General features: G+C 38.2%; 1 protein-coding gene across 1 annotated transcript; it reads left to right on the forward strand.

Annotated features, from left to right (window-relative positions):
- Positions 1 to 3848, forward strand: ndufa8 (NADH:ubiquinone oxidoreductase subunit A8). The gene is made up of 4 exons (XM_079804666.1): positions 1 to 169; positions 1146 to 1309; positions 2452 to 2617; positions 2722 to 3848. Exons 1-4 carry the CDS (start codon positions 119 to 121, stop codon positions 2857 to 2859), a joined length of 519 nt encoding a protein of 172 aa, XP_079660792.1. The 5' UTR covers positions 1 to 118; the 3' UTR covers positions 2860 to 3848.
- Positions 3849 to 19582: the final 15734 nt, after the last annotated feature.

Consider the following 19582-nt stretch of genomic DNA (forward strand, 5'->3'; position numbering starts at 1 on the left):
GCAGTCATCTGACCTTCTCCGTGGGCCTCGTCCTGCTGCAGACGAGGACATTGGGCTGTGTTGTAGTGTGAACTGTCAACCTAATTTTGGCTAATTTTTGTGCAGTAAAATTCGCACCATGCCCGGTGTGGTTGAGGTTCCGACGTTGCAGGAACTGAACGTCGAAGAGGTAGGTCTGAAAGAATGAAAAACACAACCAGTTGTTAGCCTTAAGCAGCAGGAGTCGCACTGCTAACGTTAACCTGTTAAGTTCATTTAAATGTGTTTAACTAGCATTGAAGTGTATGCTGGTTATTGAAGATCAAAAAGAAAGCAGGAATTTGAAAGTACTCGATAACTGATTTGTTGATTACGTTGGTCTTGTTTTTAGCAGTTTGCTAAGTGTTTTCATATTTTCAAATGTGTTATTAAGAATAACAATATAATGGGTAACAAAAAACATTTTTTTTCTTAGCAAGTTTATTAGAGACATGGGTGAAATGACATGCTTCGCAATTCCTATTGTTTTCTAGATCTTATTAATATCCAATTCAATAACAAGACTTTTTGCACAAGTATCCAAAATCTGTCTAATGTCATACATATGTGACCCTGGACCACAAAACCAGTCATGAGGGTACATTTTTTTAAATTCATCATTTATTGATCAAGCTGAATAAATAAGCTTTTCATTGATGTATGGTTTGTTAGGATACGACAATATTTGGCCATGATGCAACTATTTGAAAATCTGGAATCTGAGGGTGTAAAAAAAATCTCAGTATTGAGAAAATCGTTCAAATAAAGTCCTTAGAAATGCATATTACTACTAATAATAAATTGTTGATAGATTTACGGTAGGAAATGTACAAAATGTTTTCATGGAACATGAGCTTTACTTAATATTCTAATGATTTTTGTCATATAAGAAAAATAATAATATTTATCTTGATTATCGATTATAAATTATATTTATAATCGATAATCTTGACCCATACAATGTATTGGCTATTGCTACAAATATACCCGTGCAACTTATGACTGGTTTTGTGGTCCAGGGTCACACACTGTTTTTGCTGGGGGAAATAATGCATCGACTTAAAGTCAAATAATTTTCTCCTACATTATGTTTGTTCTCAGGACTTTTTCTGCTGTTTTTTCTGCAGGTTACTGTATCATCAGCCGTACTGAAGGCGGCTGCTCATCACTATGGCTCTCAATGTGACAAGGCCAACAAAGAGTTCATGTTGTGCCGCTGGGAGGAGAAGGACCCTAGAAAGTGTCTCAAAGAAGGGAAGAAAGTCAATGAGTGTGCAGTCAACTTCTTTAGGTACTCAACAATTTCACTTGTTTGTCCTGATTTGGCTTCAGAGTTTTATAGATAGATCATGTTTTTATTATGAGCATATTTATCATTGTGAAGCAATTTACACGTCATGTTTTTTTAGCAAACTAGCAATTCCTTCTGATTTTGTTTCTCTGTATTTATCATTCTAATTTATTGGTGTGACCCATTCTGAGATGTTAAATAGAACAGAAGAATATTCATATGCCAGGGTTTTTCTTTTTTTTCTTTTCTTTTTTTAAAGTTGCTGTTCTCTGCCAGCATTTTTGATCATTTTCACGAAAGTTTCTTGACCCCTAGAATATTTAGATGTATGAATATCTGAACATGCGGTATATCAAAAGAAAGAACAAAGTGAGCCTCTGCTTTTAAGCGAAACAAACAAATAAAATGTATACATTCTTTTATCATCAACACTTGAATGTGGGTAAGTTTAATAAAAAAAAGCAATACTGATGGCGGATTCGGCGTTATGATTTGTCAGATCACCTGTCAATCAAACTTCAAACTTTTAGTCTTGTATTTTCATATTTTAATGCAGCTGCACACAGTGCAAAGTGGCATTTTCTGTCAGGAATGGGCAAGTCTATAGATGGATAAGCTTATGACCAAAATATGACCATGGGGATGAGATATATATCAACTTATTCCAAGAAATAGAATCAAAATCATTGTAAACATAGGACATCTGTCTTTGCAGTATAGCAAATACTATATTGGCCTGCCAAATTACAAGGCGTGACACAAGAAACGACAAGCAATGCTACATTTTGAATGGCATCTTGCTTTCTGTTCTGTGGCATTAAGCCGGACAGCATCATCCATTCCTGAAAAGTTATTGAACCCAAGCCCTTAATTTTTCTTAAACTTGAAAATTTTACAAAAAACATTATTCAGGTGTTATTGGATATTTTACAACAAGGGCAACCATAAAAAGCATGCTGTCTGGAGAAGTTCTGTGGATGTCATGAAAATAAAAGGTCAAAATATCATTTTATTATATCCCTCCGCATTTTTTGCTTTCAGCATGGACAGTTGGAGTTGCGTCGTGGCTGGTTAGGACATGGTGTGAACCCCACTACTTGTATGTTATTAGTTTTTAAAATCACATTTTGTTTGGCCTACAGGCAGATAAAGGGAAACTGTGCAGAGTCCTTCACAGAGTACTGGACCTGTTTGGATTACTCTAACCTGGCTGAGTTGCGCCACTGCCGTAAGCAGCAGAAGGAGTTTGATAGCTGTGTGTTGGAGAAGCTGGGCTGGGAGAGGCCTGACCTAGGAGATCTGTCCAAAGTGGGTCAAATATTAATTATTTTGTTATTTTATCAGAAGTGATTTTCAAGTCATTTTGGTCTTCCTCCATATCCTGTAATTTACGCCTTTGACCTCTCCCTCAGGTGACCAAGGTGGCAACCTCTCGACCCGTGCCTGAAAACCCCTACCATTCAAGACCTAGACCTGAGCCCAACCCTCCAATTGAGGCTGAGCTACAGCCATCCAAGCATGGCAGCCGCTTGTTCTTCTGGAACTGGTAAAAAGGGCCAATCGCTGTCCTATAAATATCATGTTCTTCTTCTCCATGCTCCTGACCAGAGACCGTTTGCCAGTGGTTGCGCTGTTATCCTAAAATATTGTGTAGAAATGTTAATAAATTTTGTGCACTCGAAACATGTTATCAAATTAAAAAAGATTTAATTTAAACTTGGCTTCAGGTTGCTTTTTGTGTACTTGATATCGTTTCGACTGTTAAGAATGTTCTGGGTTCAGTACACCTTAAAGGGATAGTTCACTCAAAAATGAAAATCATCATTTACTCACCCTCATGTCGTTCCAAACCTGTAAGACTTTGGTTCATCTTCTAAACACAAATGAAGATCTTTTAATTAAATCTGAGATTTTTGTCCACTTTGTCGCTTCAAAGAGTTCATGAAGAGATTGTAAAAAAAGTGAATTAAATGGTTTTGCCCAAATTTTCTCTTCATGTTGGCCACAATTATTGGCACTCAATTGTTGCAATGTCCTTTTCCCAAGATAACCGCTCTGAGTCTTCTTCTAAAATGCCTGATGAATTTGGAGAACACCTGACAAGAGATCAGAGATCATTCCTCCATACAGAATCTCTCCAGATCCTTCATATTTCCAGCTCCATGTTGTTGCATCTCGTCTTCAGTTCACCCCACTCATTTTCTATAGGATTCAGGTCAGGGGACTAGGACGACTATGGCAGAAACTTAATTTTTGCTCAGTGAAGCATTTTTGTGTTGATTTTGATGTTTGTTTTGGGCCATTGTCCTGATGGAAAATCCAACCACGGCCCATTATAGGATTTCTAGCAGAGGCCTTCAAGTTTTGATTTTTTTTATCTGTTGGTATTTGCTAGAATCCGTGATACCATGTATCTGAACAAGATGTCCAGGACCTTCAGCAAAAAATAGGCCCACATCATTAAAGTTACAGTGGTATATTTAACTGTGGGCATGGGGTAATTTTTATCCGTTTGCACCAAACCCATCAAAAGCTCTTTTAAAAAAAAATCTAGAACCTGGTCCCTTTTGAAGTTCTAGTCATGTCGGACATCTGAATATGCTGGAGTTTGTTTTTGGATGAGCGAGGAGGAGTTTTCTTGAAACCCTCCCAAACATCATGTGGTGAATGATGTAGGGGCTGTTTGATCATCTTTCTGATCCCAAGACTCAACTAATCTGCGATTCTCCATCTGTGATCCTTGGAGAGTCTTTGGCCACTCAAACTCTCCTCCTCTCCGTGCATTAGGACGATATAGACACGCGTCCTCTTCCAGGCAGATTTGTAACATCTTTAGTTGACTGGAACTGGAGGCATTGGAGAAAAATGCATTATTTCAAAATGTGTGATTTTCCCGCCACTTTCAATTGTTTTACTTCAATGAAAGGTTAGAATTTTGTCAAAAGGATAAACAATGCAGATTTTTTTTCGCAGCCTTCTTTGCCCATGTTTACCAAGGGTGCCAATATTAGGGAAGGGCACTATAAGGCACTATAAGATTACACACTATAGGGAAATCATTTACATTTACATTTACATTTATGCATTTGTCAGACGCTTTTATCCAAAGCGACTTACATTGCATTCAAGGTACACATTTTACACTTTGTCAGTTCTTGCTTTCCCTGGGAATCGAACCCATGACCTTGGCGTTGCTAGCGCCATGCTCTACTGTTTGAGCTACAGGAAAGTATCATATATTAATATATCAAAGTGCAGTAAACTGAAACTTTTTGCGCTACAAAACAGTGTGTTAATAACTAAGACAATACATTAAAATAATATGGTAATAAATACCAGGTTGCAATATCAATCAGCATAACAGGCTGTTATATAATAACACCGGATGCCAGACACATTACAGTGACAAAATGCCACACCCATGCTTTCCTGAAAAATAAGGTGGATATGATGAACAGATTTAATTTAGGCTTTTATTCACATGTAAACATTCATTGACGCACACATCAGTTATGGTAAAAGGAAGCTTAAGCATGCTTGCTTGACTTCTCATGTTGCGCAGCACGTTTGAGCTTCCACAAGAACCAATGAGGTTCATTCGCATCTTACGCATCACAATTGAGCTCCTGCAATAACCATTGAGGTTCATTCTTGTGTTACGCATCACATTTGAGCTTCTGCAAGAACCAATGAAATTCATTCTTGTGTTGCGCATCACATTTGAGCTTCTGCAAGAACCAGTGAGGTTCATTCTCGTCTTAAGCAGCACGTTTGAGCTTCTGCAAGAACCAATGAGGTTAATTCTTATCTTACGCAGCACGTTTGAGCTTCTGCAAGAACCAATGAGGTTAATTCTCGTGTTACACAGCACGTTTGAGCTTCTGCAAGAACCAATGAGGTTAATTCTCGTGTTACACAGCACGTTTGAGCTTCTGCAAGAACCAATGAGGTTCATTCTTATCTTACGCAGCACGTTTGAGCTTCTGCAAGAACCAATGAGGTTAATTCTTGTGTTACGCAGCACTTTTGAGCTTCTGCAAGAACCAATGAGGTTCATTCTCGTGTTACGCAGCACGTTTGAGCTTCTACAAGAACCAATGAGGTTAATTCTCGTGTTACACAGCACGTTTGAGCTTCTGCAAGAACCAATGAGGTTAATTCTCGTGTTACACAGCACGTTTGAGCTTCTGCAAGAACCAATGAGGTTCATTCTTATCTTACGCAGCACGTTTGAGCTTCTGCAAGAACCAATGAGGTTAATTCTCGTGTTACGCAGCACGTTTGAGCTTCTGCAAGAACCAATGAGGTTCATTCTCGTGTTACGCAGCACGTTTGAGCTTCTGCAAGAACCAATGAGGTTCATTCTCGTGTTACGCAGCACGTTTGAGCTTCTGCAAGAACCAATGAGGTTCATTCTCGTGTTACGCAGCACATTTGAGCTTCTGCAAGAACAATGCGGTTTCAGTCTCATGTTACGCAGCACGTTTGAGCTTCAGCAAGAACCAATGAGGTTCATTATCATGTGTTATGCAGCACATTTGAGCTTCAGCAAGAATAATGAGGTTCAGTCTCATGTTTTGAGCACGTTTGAGCTTCAGCAAGAACCAATGAGGTTCATTATCATGTGTTACGCAGCACATTTGAGCTTCTGCAAGAACCAATGAGGTTAATTCTCGTGTTACGCAGCACGTTTCAGCTTCAGCAAGAACAATGAGGTTCATTATCGTGTGTTACACAGCACATTTGAGCTTCTGCAAGAATAATGAGGTTCATTCTCATGTTACGTAGAACATTTGAGCTTCTGCAAGAACAATGCGGTTTTAGTCTCATGTTACGCAGCACGTTTGAGCTTCAGCAAGAACCAATGAGGTTCATTATCATGTGTTACGCAGCACATTTGAGCTTCTGCAAGAACAATGAGGTTCATTCTCATGTTACGCAGCAAGTTTGAGCTTCCACAAGAATCAATGAGGTTTGTTCTCGTGCTTCACGTATGGTTGAGCTTCTGGTTATGTTCGCTGATCAATGTTTATATGTGAATAAAAACCTAAATTAAACTTGTTCATATAAAGCAATCATACTATAATTCAGTATATCAATAAGAAAATGGAAAACAATAAGCTTTTTAATCATTTAATCACAAATACAAAAAAAACGTGGCATATATGGAGAGGGTTTTACAAATATTGTGTTCGACAATGTAATATCCTTCGAGTCAAAAAGGTTGAGACCCACTGTTCTAGGAAAATTCTTTTGTTTTTGGTTTTCAGTGGTTAGAATTTGCTCCATATGATGTAAACAGTAATTTGCTATTACTGTTTCGGCTATTATGGAAGCTTTTTAATATATTTTTTATATAGTGAATCAAGTTTGAGTATTCAGCAAAAACAGATTTTAAAAACCTGATATAGTTTACCATAAGTTTCTCGTCAAAGCTGTTTTCAACATTGATAATAATAATCAAGAATGTTTCTTGGGTGGCAAATGATGCCTAAAATTTATGGTTTACTATCAAAGAAATTAATTTAAAAAAATTGTATATATTAATATAGAAAACAATTTTAAATTCGAATAATATTTAACAATATTACAGTTTTTACTGTATTTTTGGTTAAATAAATGCAGTCTTGGTGAGCAGAAGAGACTTCTTTCAATAATGTATTAACGCTGTTTATTGTAATCTTTAGCCAATCTGAAAATACAAAAGCTCAAAATGGCAGTGTATTTTAATGTTTATTTAGTGTGAGGCCTGGACCCATAGACTTCCATTCAATCCATTAAAATCTGTTGGTTTATAAAGTGACAGATGATTCTGTTCTAATCGACAGCATGCCATAAATAGCATACACTTTTATTGATACTGGAGATTAAATACAATTATGAATTTACCTCTACCTTCCACGGTATGTGTTTTTGCTCTGTGTTTGGTCACGTATCCACCCTTAAAGCTTGTTATAAAGGTGCTTTCTTTCACTCACCTGGACTGCTGTTCTGGCCAGACACCACCTCCTGTCTTAATCCAGTGTGTGTTTTAAAACCAGATTGTGGCTGTGTAGTGTCATGGACCTCAGGGGCTGGAGACCCGGCCCCCTTGGGTAAAGCCCAATTTCCCCCTGAGCTCCCTCCTCACTTCCTTACCAGCCCCTGGAGCAGGACTGTCTGAACAACACTACAAGTTCAAAGAGTCAGTAGTGCACTGCCACAGAGCAGCACAGGTCAATTGGCCCTACAGGCAACAGCACTGCTGCCTTAAGTAAATAAACCTGTGTGCAAAGCTCAATTTTGCAGCAAGTTTTCGATGTTAACCTTTATGACATGCAGGTAAAAGGCCCTTACTGTCCTGGTAAAATGATGCTCATTTTCTATAAACTATTGTGGAGCGTTTTCTGGGAGGTCCCACATGTGAAATTTAATCAAACTGTGAAACTAAATTTGTTCTTTTTTTCCCTCATATGTGCAAATTTAGCTCCAGAGTCCTCTTGCCCCATACAAGTCAAACGCCATTCTGGATGAAACTCATACTCTTTGAAGAACAAAAGTAAACTGATGTCAGATTGCTGCCTGAGAGGCAAAGCTGAATTTGCTCTGACGTTTTCTTGGCTTGAAAGTCAGAATAGAGCAGGGCCAGCTTTGTGCCAGTAACAGAGGAATTATGGGATATGAGCCCTGTGGGTATCATGACACATAATAAGAGTACCAGTTAACACTGGGGCAAAACAACAACTATACTGATATTAACAAGATTTGTACAATAATGTTGCCTTGAAAATGTTCATATTACAGCAGTCACTAAAATTACCAGGGCCTGGGACCAATTTTTTTGGGGGTCTCCCTAATGCTCATCACTGATGATGATGCTTTACCGTAAACTTTAATTTGAGATAAAATAAAACAATAAGCCATGAGAGGTCATCCAATGCAGTGATTTTACTGCTAATGGAAAATATGATTTGAAGCGGTGACAGAAATTTGATAAATTGAAATAATATGGTTTGGCCTAATTGTAGAATCGCTGGTTGCAAGGCAATAACTTGGCGAATTAATACAGAATTCTACTGCGATCACAAGTATCTCATCTGTGTAAATCAGCTGTTTATGGCTTCAACGTCAGATAATCCAATCAGAATAGAGAGTTGGAACTGTCACTTTTAAATATAAAAGTTAGATGGAAATAGATTGAAACAGAAGATAGATGCTATTTCTTTAGTCTTTGTTGGTTAATATGTGACATTGATTCACTTAGTGGAAAATATATGACATCTAAAGGGATAGTTCACCCAAAAATGAAAATTATGTCATTTACTCACCCTCAAGTCGTTCCAAACCTGTATGAATGTATTTGTTCTGCTGAACACAGACGAAGATATTTTGAAGAAAATGGGGAACTAAACAGTTGATGGACCCCATTGACTTCCATAGTAGGGAGAAAAAAAATACTATGGAAGTCAATGGGGTCCATCAAGTGTTTGGTTACCGACATTCTTCAAAATATCTTCTTTTGTGTTCAGCAGAACAAAAAAATGTATACTGGTTTGGAACAACTTGAGGGTGAGTAAATTTTCATTTTTTTGGTGAACTATCCCTTTAATTGGACTGCATGCTCATGGACACATTCGTCCACATTTTACCCTGTTTTCATGCCGTAAGCATTTATAATGTGTTCACCCAAGAACACAGTGATAGATGTAGGAACTCATTCAATTATTTAAAACTTCACCCTTAACCAGAGCTGCAAAAGCAAAAAACTAAACAAAATATTCTTCCTGGCCATATTCTTGAAGGCCATTTTTTCTTCTTGAACTCCAAATTAGGTCAAATGCATGTCAATTATTACTTGCAAGCTTTACTAAACTGTTGCTCAAACTAAGGGTTTATGATTTAATCATTGCAAATCCTTCAAATTAAGTTAGAGGTTTAGATTCAAATGTACACTTATAGTGTACATTAAAAACCACTCTAAAACCAAGAGAACAGACCTGATTGACCTGTCTGTGATGTATTTTGCTTGGTATTTCGTCCTCTGAACATCTATTTGTAACATTGTTTACTACTTAAAGGATTAGCTCACTTTTAAATAAACTTTTGCTGATAATTTACTCACCCCAATGTCATCCAAAATGTCCATGTCTTTCTTTCTGCAGTCGAAAAGAAATTAAGGTTTTGGATGAAAACAGCCCAGGGTTTTTCTCCATATAATGGACTTCAATGGGCCCCAAACGGTTCAAGGTCCAAATGACAGTTTCAGTGCAGCTTCAAAGGGCTTTAAACGATACCAAATGATTAATAAGGGTCTTATCTAGCGAAACGATCAGTTTCTGCGAGAAACCAAGCAGTATTTATGCTATTATTTTACCTCTTTTCAGACAAAAACGTGATCATCTCTGAGCTCAGCCATTTATTCCGCTAAGTGAGGTCAAAATACGAGCTTGGTCATAGATATATCGATCGTAGATCCCTAATTCTATTGATCCGCACAAGCGCTAATGAGGTATCTACGTATACATCTATGACCACGCATGTATTTTGACCTCACTTAGCGGAAGTAATGGCTGATCTCAGAGATGATCACGTTCGTCTGAAAAGCATAAATACTGCTTGGTTTCTCGCAGAAACTGATCGTTTCGCTAGATAAGACCCTTATTCATCGTTTGGTATTGTTTAAAGCCCTTTGAAGCTGTACTGAAACTGTCATTTGGACCTTGAACCATTTGGGACCCATTGAAGTCCATTATATGGAGAAAAACCCTGGACTGTTTTCATCCAAAAACCTTTATTTCTTTTTGACTGCAGAAAGAAAGACATGGACATCTTGGATGACATGGGGGTGAGTAAATTATCAGCAAAAGTTTATTTAAAAGTGAACTAATCCTTTAACATGATAGTTTGCCCAAAAATGACAATTCTGTCATAATTTGCTCAGCCTCAAGTTGTTCCAAACCGGTATGAATCTCTTTCTTCTGCTGAACACAAAAGAAGATATTACAAGAAAACTAAACAATAATGTTTGTAATCAAACAGTTGATGGACCCTATTGACTTTTATAGTATTTTTTTCCTACTATGGAAGTCAATGGGGTCCATCAACTGTCTGGTTACCAACATTCTTTGAAAAAAATCTTATTTTGTGTTCATCAGAAGAAAGAAACTCATACAGGTTTGGAACAACATGAGGGTGAGTAAATGATGACAAAATTTGAAAAGGATAGTTCACCCAAAAATTTAAATTCTTCCATACTCTCACCCTTGTGTTGTTCCAAACCTGGATGAAGAACATTAGGTTGCAAACAACATTGGACCCCATTCAATGTGTGTGTGTGTGTGGGGGGGGGGGGGGGGGGGGGGGGGGGGTTGTCTAAATATCATCTTTTCTGTTCCACAGAAGTCATACAGGTTTTTGGAACAATGTCTTTTTTGGTTAATAATCCCTTTAAGGACTAGCAAGTCAATCACCATTGTTATCATTGAGCCAAAAGTGTCTTAACTGCAAAATTCCCTCTAGATATCCATAGGTGCGGTCCGATCCACGGGCTCCCGCAGGAAACGTCGGCAGCGGTGATGGTGACCCGGGCCGCTTCGCAGGTCCGCACAGGGACGCCGGAGTCTGGAGGCAGGGCCTGAGGGCTCGTGGCAGCGCTAGTTCAGACCTCAACAAAGGAAATGGAGGTCAGTGTTGGTCGACTCTGCCCCAGCGCAGGAAGCACGCTTTGGCAGCGGAAAGAAATACAATACTGGGCTTTCACAAAGCAACAGCCCGCACGGGAGTCCACGGTGCTAAAACACTCAAACAAACTAGCTCATTCTCATCCCTATACTGTCAATATTCCTATTGTTCGCCACAGACTTTGACAGGATCAAATAAATATTTGAGGTGGTGATGTGCACAAACCGCTTGTTGCCTGGCGTTACCTTATCATTCAGTCATCGGGCCACATGTATGCGAGCCAAGGGACACAATGTTATGAAGCGTGAGCTATGACCTGTTCGGAGGCCCCCCCAGAACCAGGACCTGTCGCCTGTGTGATGCTGAAACAACCTATCGATTGTGGTTTTGTCTTGGTGTATGCGGCTAACTGTAGATTTAACTCCTTGTTGTGTCTGTTTACAGCAAGACTGCATGTTATATGTTTACTTGAAGCTTTCTCCTTGTCTCTGATTTGGCGTGTTGAGAGGCGCTTTCATGTTTCCACTTAAAATGGCCTCTCACTCGAGTGGCTTTGAACTCGCATGCAGGTCTAAGTAAAATACACAGGCTGCCACAGTCTGTAGACTAGCGCTCCAGATGTCACTGTGTGTAACAATACATGCATATTGCAGGATAACGCACCACTTGATCCATACCATAACTATAATGGGCCCTGCTTTTTAATGGGATTAATGTCATGTGTTTGACAGGACGGACTGATTTTACTCATGAAAACATGCAAACTCAAATGGCAAGTGGCAGAAAACAAGAAACACACTGAACACCTTGACAGTCTCCACCAAAAAAAGGGCTGTGACTGTAATAAGGTACAACAGTAAGATGCTCATACCATGGTGCCATATGATTACCAAATTCATATAGCATGGTATTTACATGGTACTTAATTGGTACATTGTGCACTAAACAAAAAAGAACCATGGTGATACCATGGATTTTTGGATATCTACATTAATAACAGCGTATTATTTTGAAATGCTTACATGAATATAGTAATCATTCAGTACCACATTATTTATCAAAATATCATGTTATCTTCGAATTTGATTGCATGGCACTACCATATATTTGGACATGTACCATGTTGTACCATGGTATTCTTGGAGTACAATGTAAATTCAATGCAGTGGTATACGCATCAAAGTACCATCGTCACTGTACCATGGTGCAGCCAGTGTAATTTTTGTGAGGGAATATTTTTTATAGTGTCCAAAAACAATGGACCATGGGACCATGTAGGCCTACTAAAGAACATGGAAATATTGCAGATAATTTCATAGCCCTGCACATGACATGAGGGGGAAAAACAGGATATTGTGGCCACAAATAAAGGATTTGTTCCCACAACTTAATTCAAGTTGTACAACATGGCCACGATTGATTTAAAACAAGGGAATTAATTAATATGCATGGCCACAAGTTAATAAGTTGTAATAGTGATAATAGTTATAGTTTAATTATTATTGTGGAATTAATCTTAATTTGTGGCTATGATATCTACTTCCCCCCTGCATGTCATGGTGGGGCTCCGTACATCTAAGACAATATACTACTTTTACTATATATATATGCCACTCTTCTACTATATGGATGGATATTTACATTGTAGTGAATGTACGTAGTTGTGCATGTTTAACAAGTAAATCACAAATAAATCACATAATTTACTCCTCAAGCCATCCTAGGTGTATATGAGATTCTGGTAACACTTTAGAATAATGGTCATTAGTTAACATGAACTAATAATGAACTGCAATTATAAAGCATTTATTTATCTTTGTTAATGTTAATTTCAACATTTGCTAATACATTATTAAAATCTTGTTAACATTAGTTAATGCACTGTGAACTAACATGAACAAACCATGAACAGCTGGATTTATATTAACTAATGTTAACAAAGATGAACAAATACAGTAACAAATGTACTGCTCATGGTTAGTTCATGTTAGATAATACATTAACTAATGTTAACTAATGACCATTATTCTAAAGTGTTACCGAGATTCTTCTTTCAGACGAATACAATCAGAGTAATATTTAAAAAATGTCCTGGCTTATCCAAGCAATGGCAGTCAATGGTAGCCCAAAATTTGAAGGCCAAAAAAGTGCATCCATCCATTATAAAAGTAATCCTCATGGCTCTGGGGGATTAAAGGTCCCGTTTTTCCTGTTTTTTTGAAGCTTTGATTGTGTTTACAGTGTGCAATATAAAATGTGTTCATGTTTCGCGTGTAAAAAAACAGTATTTTTCACACAATTTACTTATCTGTATACCGCTGTTTTCACTGTCCTAAAAACGGCTTGAAAGATTTCCCTGTTCTATGAAGTCCCTCCTTCAGAAATACGTAACGAGTTCTGATTGTGCCAGCGGTTCCCGTGTTGTGATTCGACAGCAGCTTAGCGCACGTTGCCCGGAAAGGTCACGCCTCTTACCATAACGGGGAGATGCATGTGCTCAAAGTACAGCGTCCTTGGTCAAAGAAAGGTGATTTGACTCCGGGATGAAAATAACAGCGTCTCGACGACATGGCGACAAACACACTACAAACGCAACACTTCCTCTTCTCCACATGGGAGAGCAACAAGACCACGCCCCCTTTTTTGCGTATTCTTGTGGGCGGAGGTTAGTCGACAAACTGTTCTACTGACGTCATTAAAGCAGGATGTACAGGGATGTAGTCCAAACCGGCCGTTCGCTGTAGGCTTTGAAAGGGAACTTCTGATAAAATATCTCGCTTGGGATTGAACTTTGAGCTTTATAATTTTACAGGTATTATATATGCTCTAACAGCAACATTACACACTAACTAAAGTTTGAAAAATGGGATCACGAAGAACAGGACCTTTAATAAAGGCCTTCCCAAATGAATCAATGGGTTTGTGTAAGAAAAAAATCCATATTTAACACGTTTTAAAGTAAAATATCTAGCTTCTGGTGGGCCACCTTCTGTATTCAACTTATGAAGAAAGTGTAACGCCTCTCGCAGTTCAAAACGCTTACACTACATCTGACGTCATAGGCTACAACGTGCCTCTTACGCTTTTTTCGTAAGTTGAATATGGAAGGCAGTCTGGTGGAAGCAAGATATTTTACTTTATAACTTGTTAAATATGGATATTTTCCATACCCAAACCCATCGATTCACTTCAGAAGGCCTTTATTAACCCCCCCGGAGCCGTGTGTAACTCCGATTGTATTCGTCTGAAAGAAGAATATCATATACACCTAGGATGGCTTAAGTGAGTAAATTATGGGGTAACGTTTATTTTCATTTTTTGGGTGAACTAACTTATCCCTTTAAGTCAGCTGACAGACACGTTTGTGTTTGCGCACTGTCCTTCGACCTCCCGTGGTGATTTAGCATGTATCCTTGCTACAATTTAAGATATCTGATATGACTGTAACTTTAGGCCACTTAGCTCTTTGCATTACACTGCGTGTGAAGGCTTCTGTTTTGAAAAAGCTTGTGACATCTTCGAGTGAGCTATAGCCAAATTAGCGACTTTATTTTATTTTTTTATTTTTATTTTTTATTTTTTTTACAAATGGAGCTTGAGTGATCGAATGGAATTCAAGCGTAGTTCAGGCAGACCACTGATCGCTAAATGATGTCAGCTGACGCTCAGCTGATTTGTTACTCCACCTACTCTAATCAACTATAGTATTTAAGCTCATTCAAACTCATGTTCCTCAGTCTGTCGCACAGACATTTACACCCACCTCCACCCCTTCACCTCCTAGTATCTTTATTATAGAGTATTGGATTCTGTGTAGAAATCTATTGTCATCATTGTATCTCTTTATGTAAATACGTGCTAAGAAACTTTTGGTTATTAAGAAGGCTGGGGATTATGTTTCAGGGATGTATCTCAAGCTGTCTTGTATGGCAGCTCGAGCATCTTTGAGCCTAAGCCTTTCGCCAAATCAAAGATTGTCAATAAATTTCATTCTCAAAAGTGGTCCTGACTGAACTAAAACTGGTACAACTTGGACAAGACAACACAAGTGTGCACTATCCTGACCAGGGCAGAAAACGGTCATAATTGTGTGTTTCAATCGCGCACTCTCGCAGTAACCATTATGTTGAAATTCAAAGGTGTCAGCGCATGAACGCTTGTTTATTTTCCGAATTGGCTGCATAATGCGAAATTGCGTTGGGCTGGTAACGTTTTTGAAAAGTGTCGATGCGTCTCAAATCTTTTACAAACCGATACATAAGTGTGTGATGACACGCGACGTCTAAACGCATCTCGGCCTTCCTGCAGGTGTCGCCACACTTTTTCCAAAAATTCACTGTATCCCTTTGGCAACATAACCGTGTACATGCTTTGAATGCAACAAGCCTGGCTGGAGGCTCCATACTTGGCTTCATATTGTATATAGATAGATAAACAAATAGCAGAGTGATTGATTGCTCATTAAAAGAGGTTCCAGTGAATGACAGGCCCAGCTGTTGACAGCTGCGAGGGGATGTGGAGTAGGGCAGCAGATGAGGGCATGGGGCTCAGGATTTGAAAAGGAGGAAAACGGGCCCAGCGGTGCAGATCCTCTTGGGCCAGCCCTGTGTTTGTGTTGGCTCGTGACCAGCCTCCCATTTCTCCTTCTGAGATACAGCTTTCAGGACTATTTACAGCCCTGGTTCGTGCAAGCACCAAATCCTTTTCTCCTTTTTTTCTCTCTCACTCCTTACCCCCATTTCTTGTCAGAAGGGCAGTGTTATATATGGCATTGTTTGTTGAAACTTCAACCTCGATTCATTGGTTTCGCTCAATGAAGGGAGAATAATCACAGTATCCCCAGGCAAGACTTGGCCGATGATGAACTGAGATGTTCAGGGGATAGTTCATCCAGAAATTAAACTTCTTGTCATCATTTATTCGCCCTCATGTCATTGCTGTTATTTCTTGGTTCTATTTCTTTCCCACTTCATTTTTTCACACAATGACAGTTCCTAGTGACCACGTCTGTCAGCTTCAAAAAGAAAAGAAAAAAGGGAGCCAAGAACAAAGTTGTTCATGTTACTTGTGCACTATATTCCAAGTCTTCTGAAGTCATACATTATTATGAGAAATTGAAGGAGTTTTTTAATGAAAATAGTCCCCTCCACTGCAGCCTTTAAATCTCAATCACCATTTGGGATTTTCAGACTAGTGCCTACTTAAAACACAAAATAAATTATTAAAATGTGAAAACAGCTTCTTTTTCATACAACAAAAATGCTTGCTGATCAGGTGTCAAGTTTAATTTTGCTTGGTTTATTAAAAAAAATTAAAGCTACACTATATATTTTTCGCTGCTAGGGGTCGCTAACCTCTTCAAAACAATAACAAAGGCGTATATTGATGACACAGTGAATGAGCGTGGAATCATGGAACTTGTCGTCATACTGATGGATCTAATAGTGTTTATGGATGAGTGAATGCATTCATGTTTTTTAACATGACTGTGGTATGAAGCAGAGCGCGATTACTAATAAGAGACAGATATCAGCGCCACACGTGCGAGTCCCGGGGGATATAAAGAAAATAGGGCATTTCATTCTACCGAACTACATTACCCGCAAGTGCTGAATTACAACTCATACAGGTCAGTTTATTTGCCGAAATTAAAATTGTGAGGAAACGCAATGCTGTTTCACTTGGTCAACACTATCTAAACTGCATTTGAGTGTGTTGAAAGTTATAATGTTATTCTCTGTATTAGTTTGTTGGCTGTATGAGACTAGCAGTTAGCAGTAAGCTACATCAACATTAGAACATCGTACTGATGATATTCTAATATATCATCGTGTTGAGCTACATAATATTGATTCGTTTTATGGAGCTACATTTGCTCACCTGCCTAATAAATCACATGCAAGAACGGCATCTCTGTCAAGTCGAAGTTTGTTGCAGAGCTCTCGCCATCTCGAAAAAGCCATGTCGATACTGGTCCTCTTTTGATTTCTCATTTTGCTCCAAAGTCTGCTTACCATGGTCAATAATGTTTGAACGAAACTACAACAGTGTGCCGCTAGACGTTACGCAGTTGTCAACGTCTGTTGCCATGGTTTCTACGTCAGTAAAAGCAAACCAAGATTAACGCAGATATGACGCCATTGACAGACGACTCCCTCACACATCCCAGTTTCTTGGTTAAAATCGCAATTTTCTCACGATTTACAAATAGTTGGAAACATTTGGGATATTGTAAGTACTCAATTATACAAATAACTCTGGCCTAGTGGTTTTTTGGATATTTTACTGCAAAAATCTTACATATTGCACCTTTAAGTAATAAAAAAAAAATGTGGTGCATGACACCACTATGAAAAGATTTTGAATATAGTGCACGTCATAACTTTTATGGTGTTTTAAAGGTATTTTTCTCCATTTTGGAAAACTCTTGTTTGAAATGTTCTTTTTAGGTTACACAAGAAAATAATAACAGCATACAGGTTTGGAACGACATGATGATGAGTGAATAATGACATAATCAATTATTTTTGGTGCATTGCAATTAAACTCGCCATACTCTTGAGAGAGTCCTGTGGACTATATCTTTTCCATCCACTCCTTTGATTTTCTTTTTCATTCTGAGATGGAGTTACATCATGCAGGCTCTCCAGCCAATGCATGCAATCATCAAATAAACCTCTGCAGTTTTTTATTCAAACTATTCACTGTCTTTCTGTCCATGCCGACACATTCCTTTAGGGTTATTTCCTTGATTTCTCCAAACATCTTGGCACCGTCTTGCAGGCAACAACATATATTTGCTGCTCCCAAGCAAACGTACACAGCAAGATCTCATGTCAGTTCCCTGGTTGGCACCGCACTGAATACTTCCTGAAGGCAGTTGCTCATTTCCCATACGTATCTGCCTACATGTCATTTTAATGCATTTGTGTATGTGGTTTCAGGGCTTTTGGGGAGAGCGGTGAAGGGGAGGAGGTGCAGGACGGAGACATTCTTCTTCTGTGCGCTCATCTAAACAGATTGAGTTAAAAGCTGTGCTGAGCGGTGCGGCCGAGCTCCTTTGGTGGTACGTATCTGACTCTGCTCGGAGCTGGGCTTGAGTTTCCTATGGATGTCAAGGTGTGTTAAGCTTTCCCTGCAACTCGAGTTTCTTGGGCCGTGGTGGGCCATCAGTCACTTTGGACCACCTCTCACTCCAACTTTGGATCTGATCCACACGCTGCTGAGCTCTGGGAGTCCCAAACCCTTCACCTTCTATTGTCCATTTTCATGACTTTCTTTATCTAATGTTTTAATAGTTGACCATGGTTCCAATCCATCTCTTCACTTACTAATATGTACAGTCAAACCAAAATGTATTCACACACCTTCAACATTTTCTCACATTATCACAGTTTATTCGCTGTAGTTTAGAAAAGGGTAATAAAATATGACAAGAACTCATCATGGAACAAATTCATCTTGATAATGTCAGATAACTTTGATAGAAAGGTATGTAATGGATTACAATCAACCAATCAGCTGTTAAATTTAAGTACACAATTAGATAATACCAATTTAGGTCAACCATTGACCAAGCAATGCTTAATTTTGTTCAGTCTTTGGTGTAAAAGGTCGCATTAGCAATTAAAGAATAATTATAATCACTGAAGTTAACCTTATGTTATGGCCAGGTCAAAGTGTCTGAATAATTTTGGTCCCAAATGTTTTATCAGTTTTATTGGTAGTCCACCGTATAAATAATTTTTGGGTATAATATGTCAGATTTTAATTTATTTTGCTATTCTCACTTACATAATTGAACTATAGTGTCCTGCACCCACTAGTAAAAAATTATATATCTGGTGTCTGAATAATTTTTGGTTTGACTGTATGTGTCAAAATGATTCATGTAAGATATATGGTCATGGTTTTATTTTTTTGCAATTAGACTCTTAAAAAATACAGGGTTCCATGTTGCGCTCATGGGGATACGGAATAGCTTTGGTCTGTCACTTCTTTACTGTCCTGTTTTAAAAAAAAAAAATCATAATAATAATTTATGAATCAAATAATAAATATCTTAGAATTAATTACATTTGTTTGATTAATTCTTAATTTTTTGCAATTTATTTTTATTTATAAATTCATTTTAAATTAGTTTTCTAGCAGGGGTTGAACCTTAATAAGCATACCATTTATTTATAAAGAAACTAGTTCAAATTCATTAAAATAAACAAATAAATAAATATATCAAATTTATCAAAAGTTCCACCCTGATGAAAACAGCATAATTTTATATTAATTAATTAATTAATCACACTTATTAAAAGAAACAAGCATAGTTGGTGGGAAGCATCCTACCCATCCAAAGTTCCTTGGTTAACCAGTTTCACCAGATAGACCATGCTGGTCAACCAACTAGACCAGCACTGAACCAGACCGTAATAAAGTTCTTACGCTCTTCCCTGAAAATCTTCCCCACTGTTGCAGGTCTTGCATGAATTCTCTGATGAACCTAAAATGCTCCAAAGACCCATAAAGAACCTTTAATTTTATACACTTTTCCTCCTCTTCTTTTTTGTGCCTATAACTTCCAGGATTTATTGACTCATACGGTCCTGACCGCCACGT

Source organism: Gobio gobio, assembly GCF_949357685.1.
Source record: "Gobio gobio genome assembly, chromosome: 22".
Lineage (NCBI taxonomy): Eukaryota > Metazoa > Chordata > Actinopteri > Cypriniformes > Gobionidae > Gobio > Gobio gobio.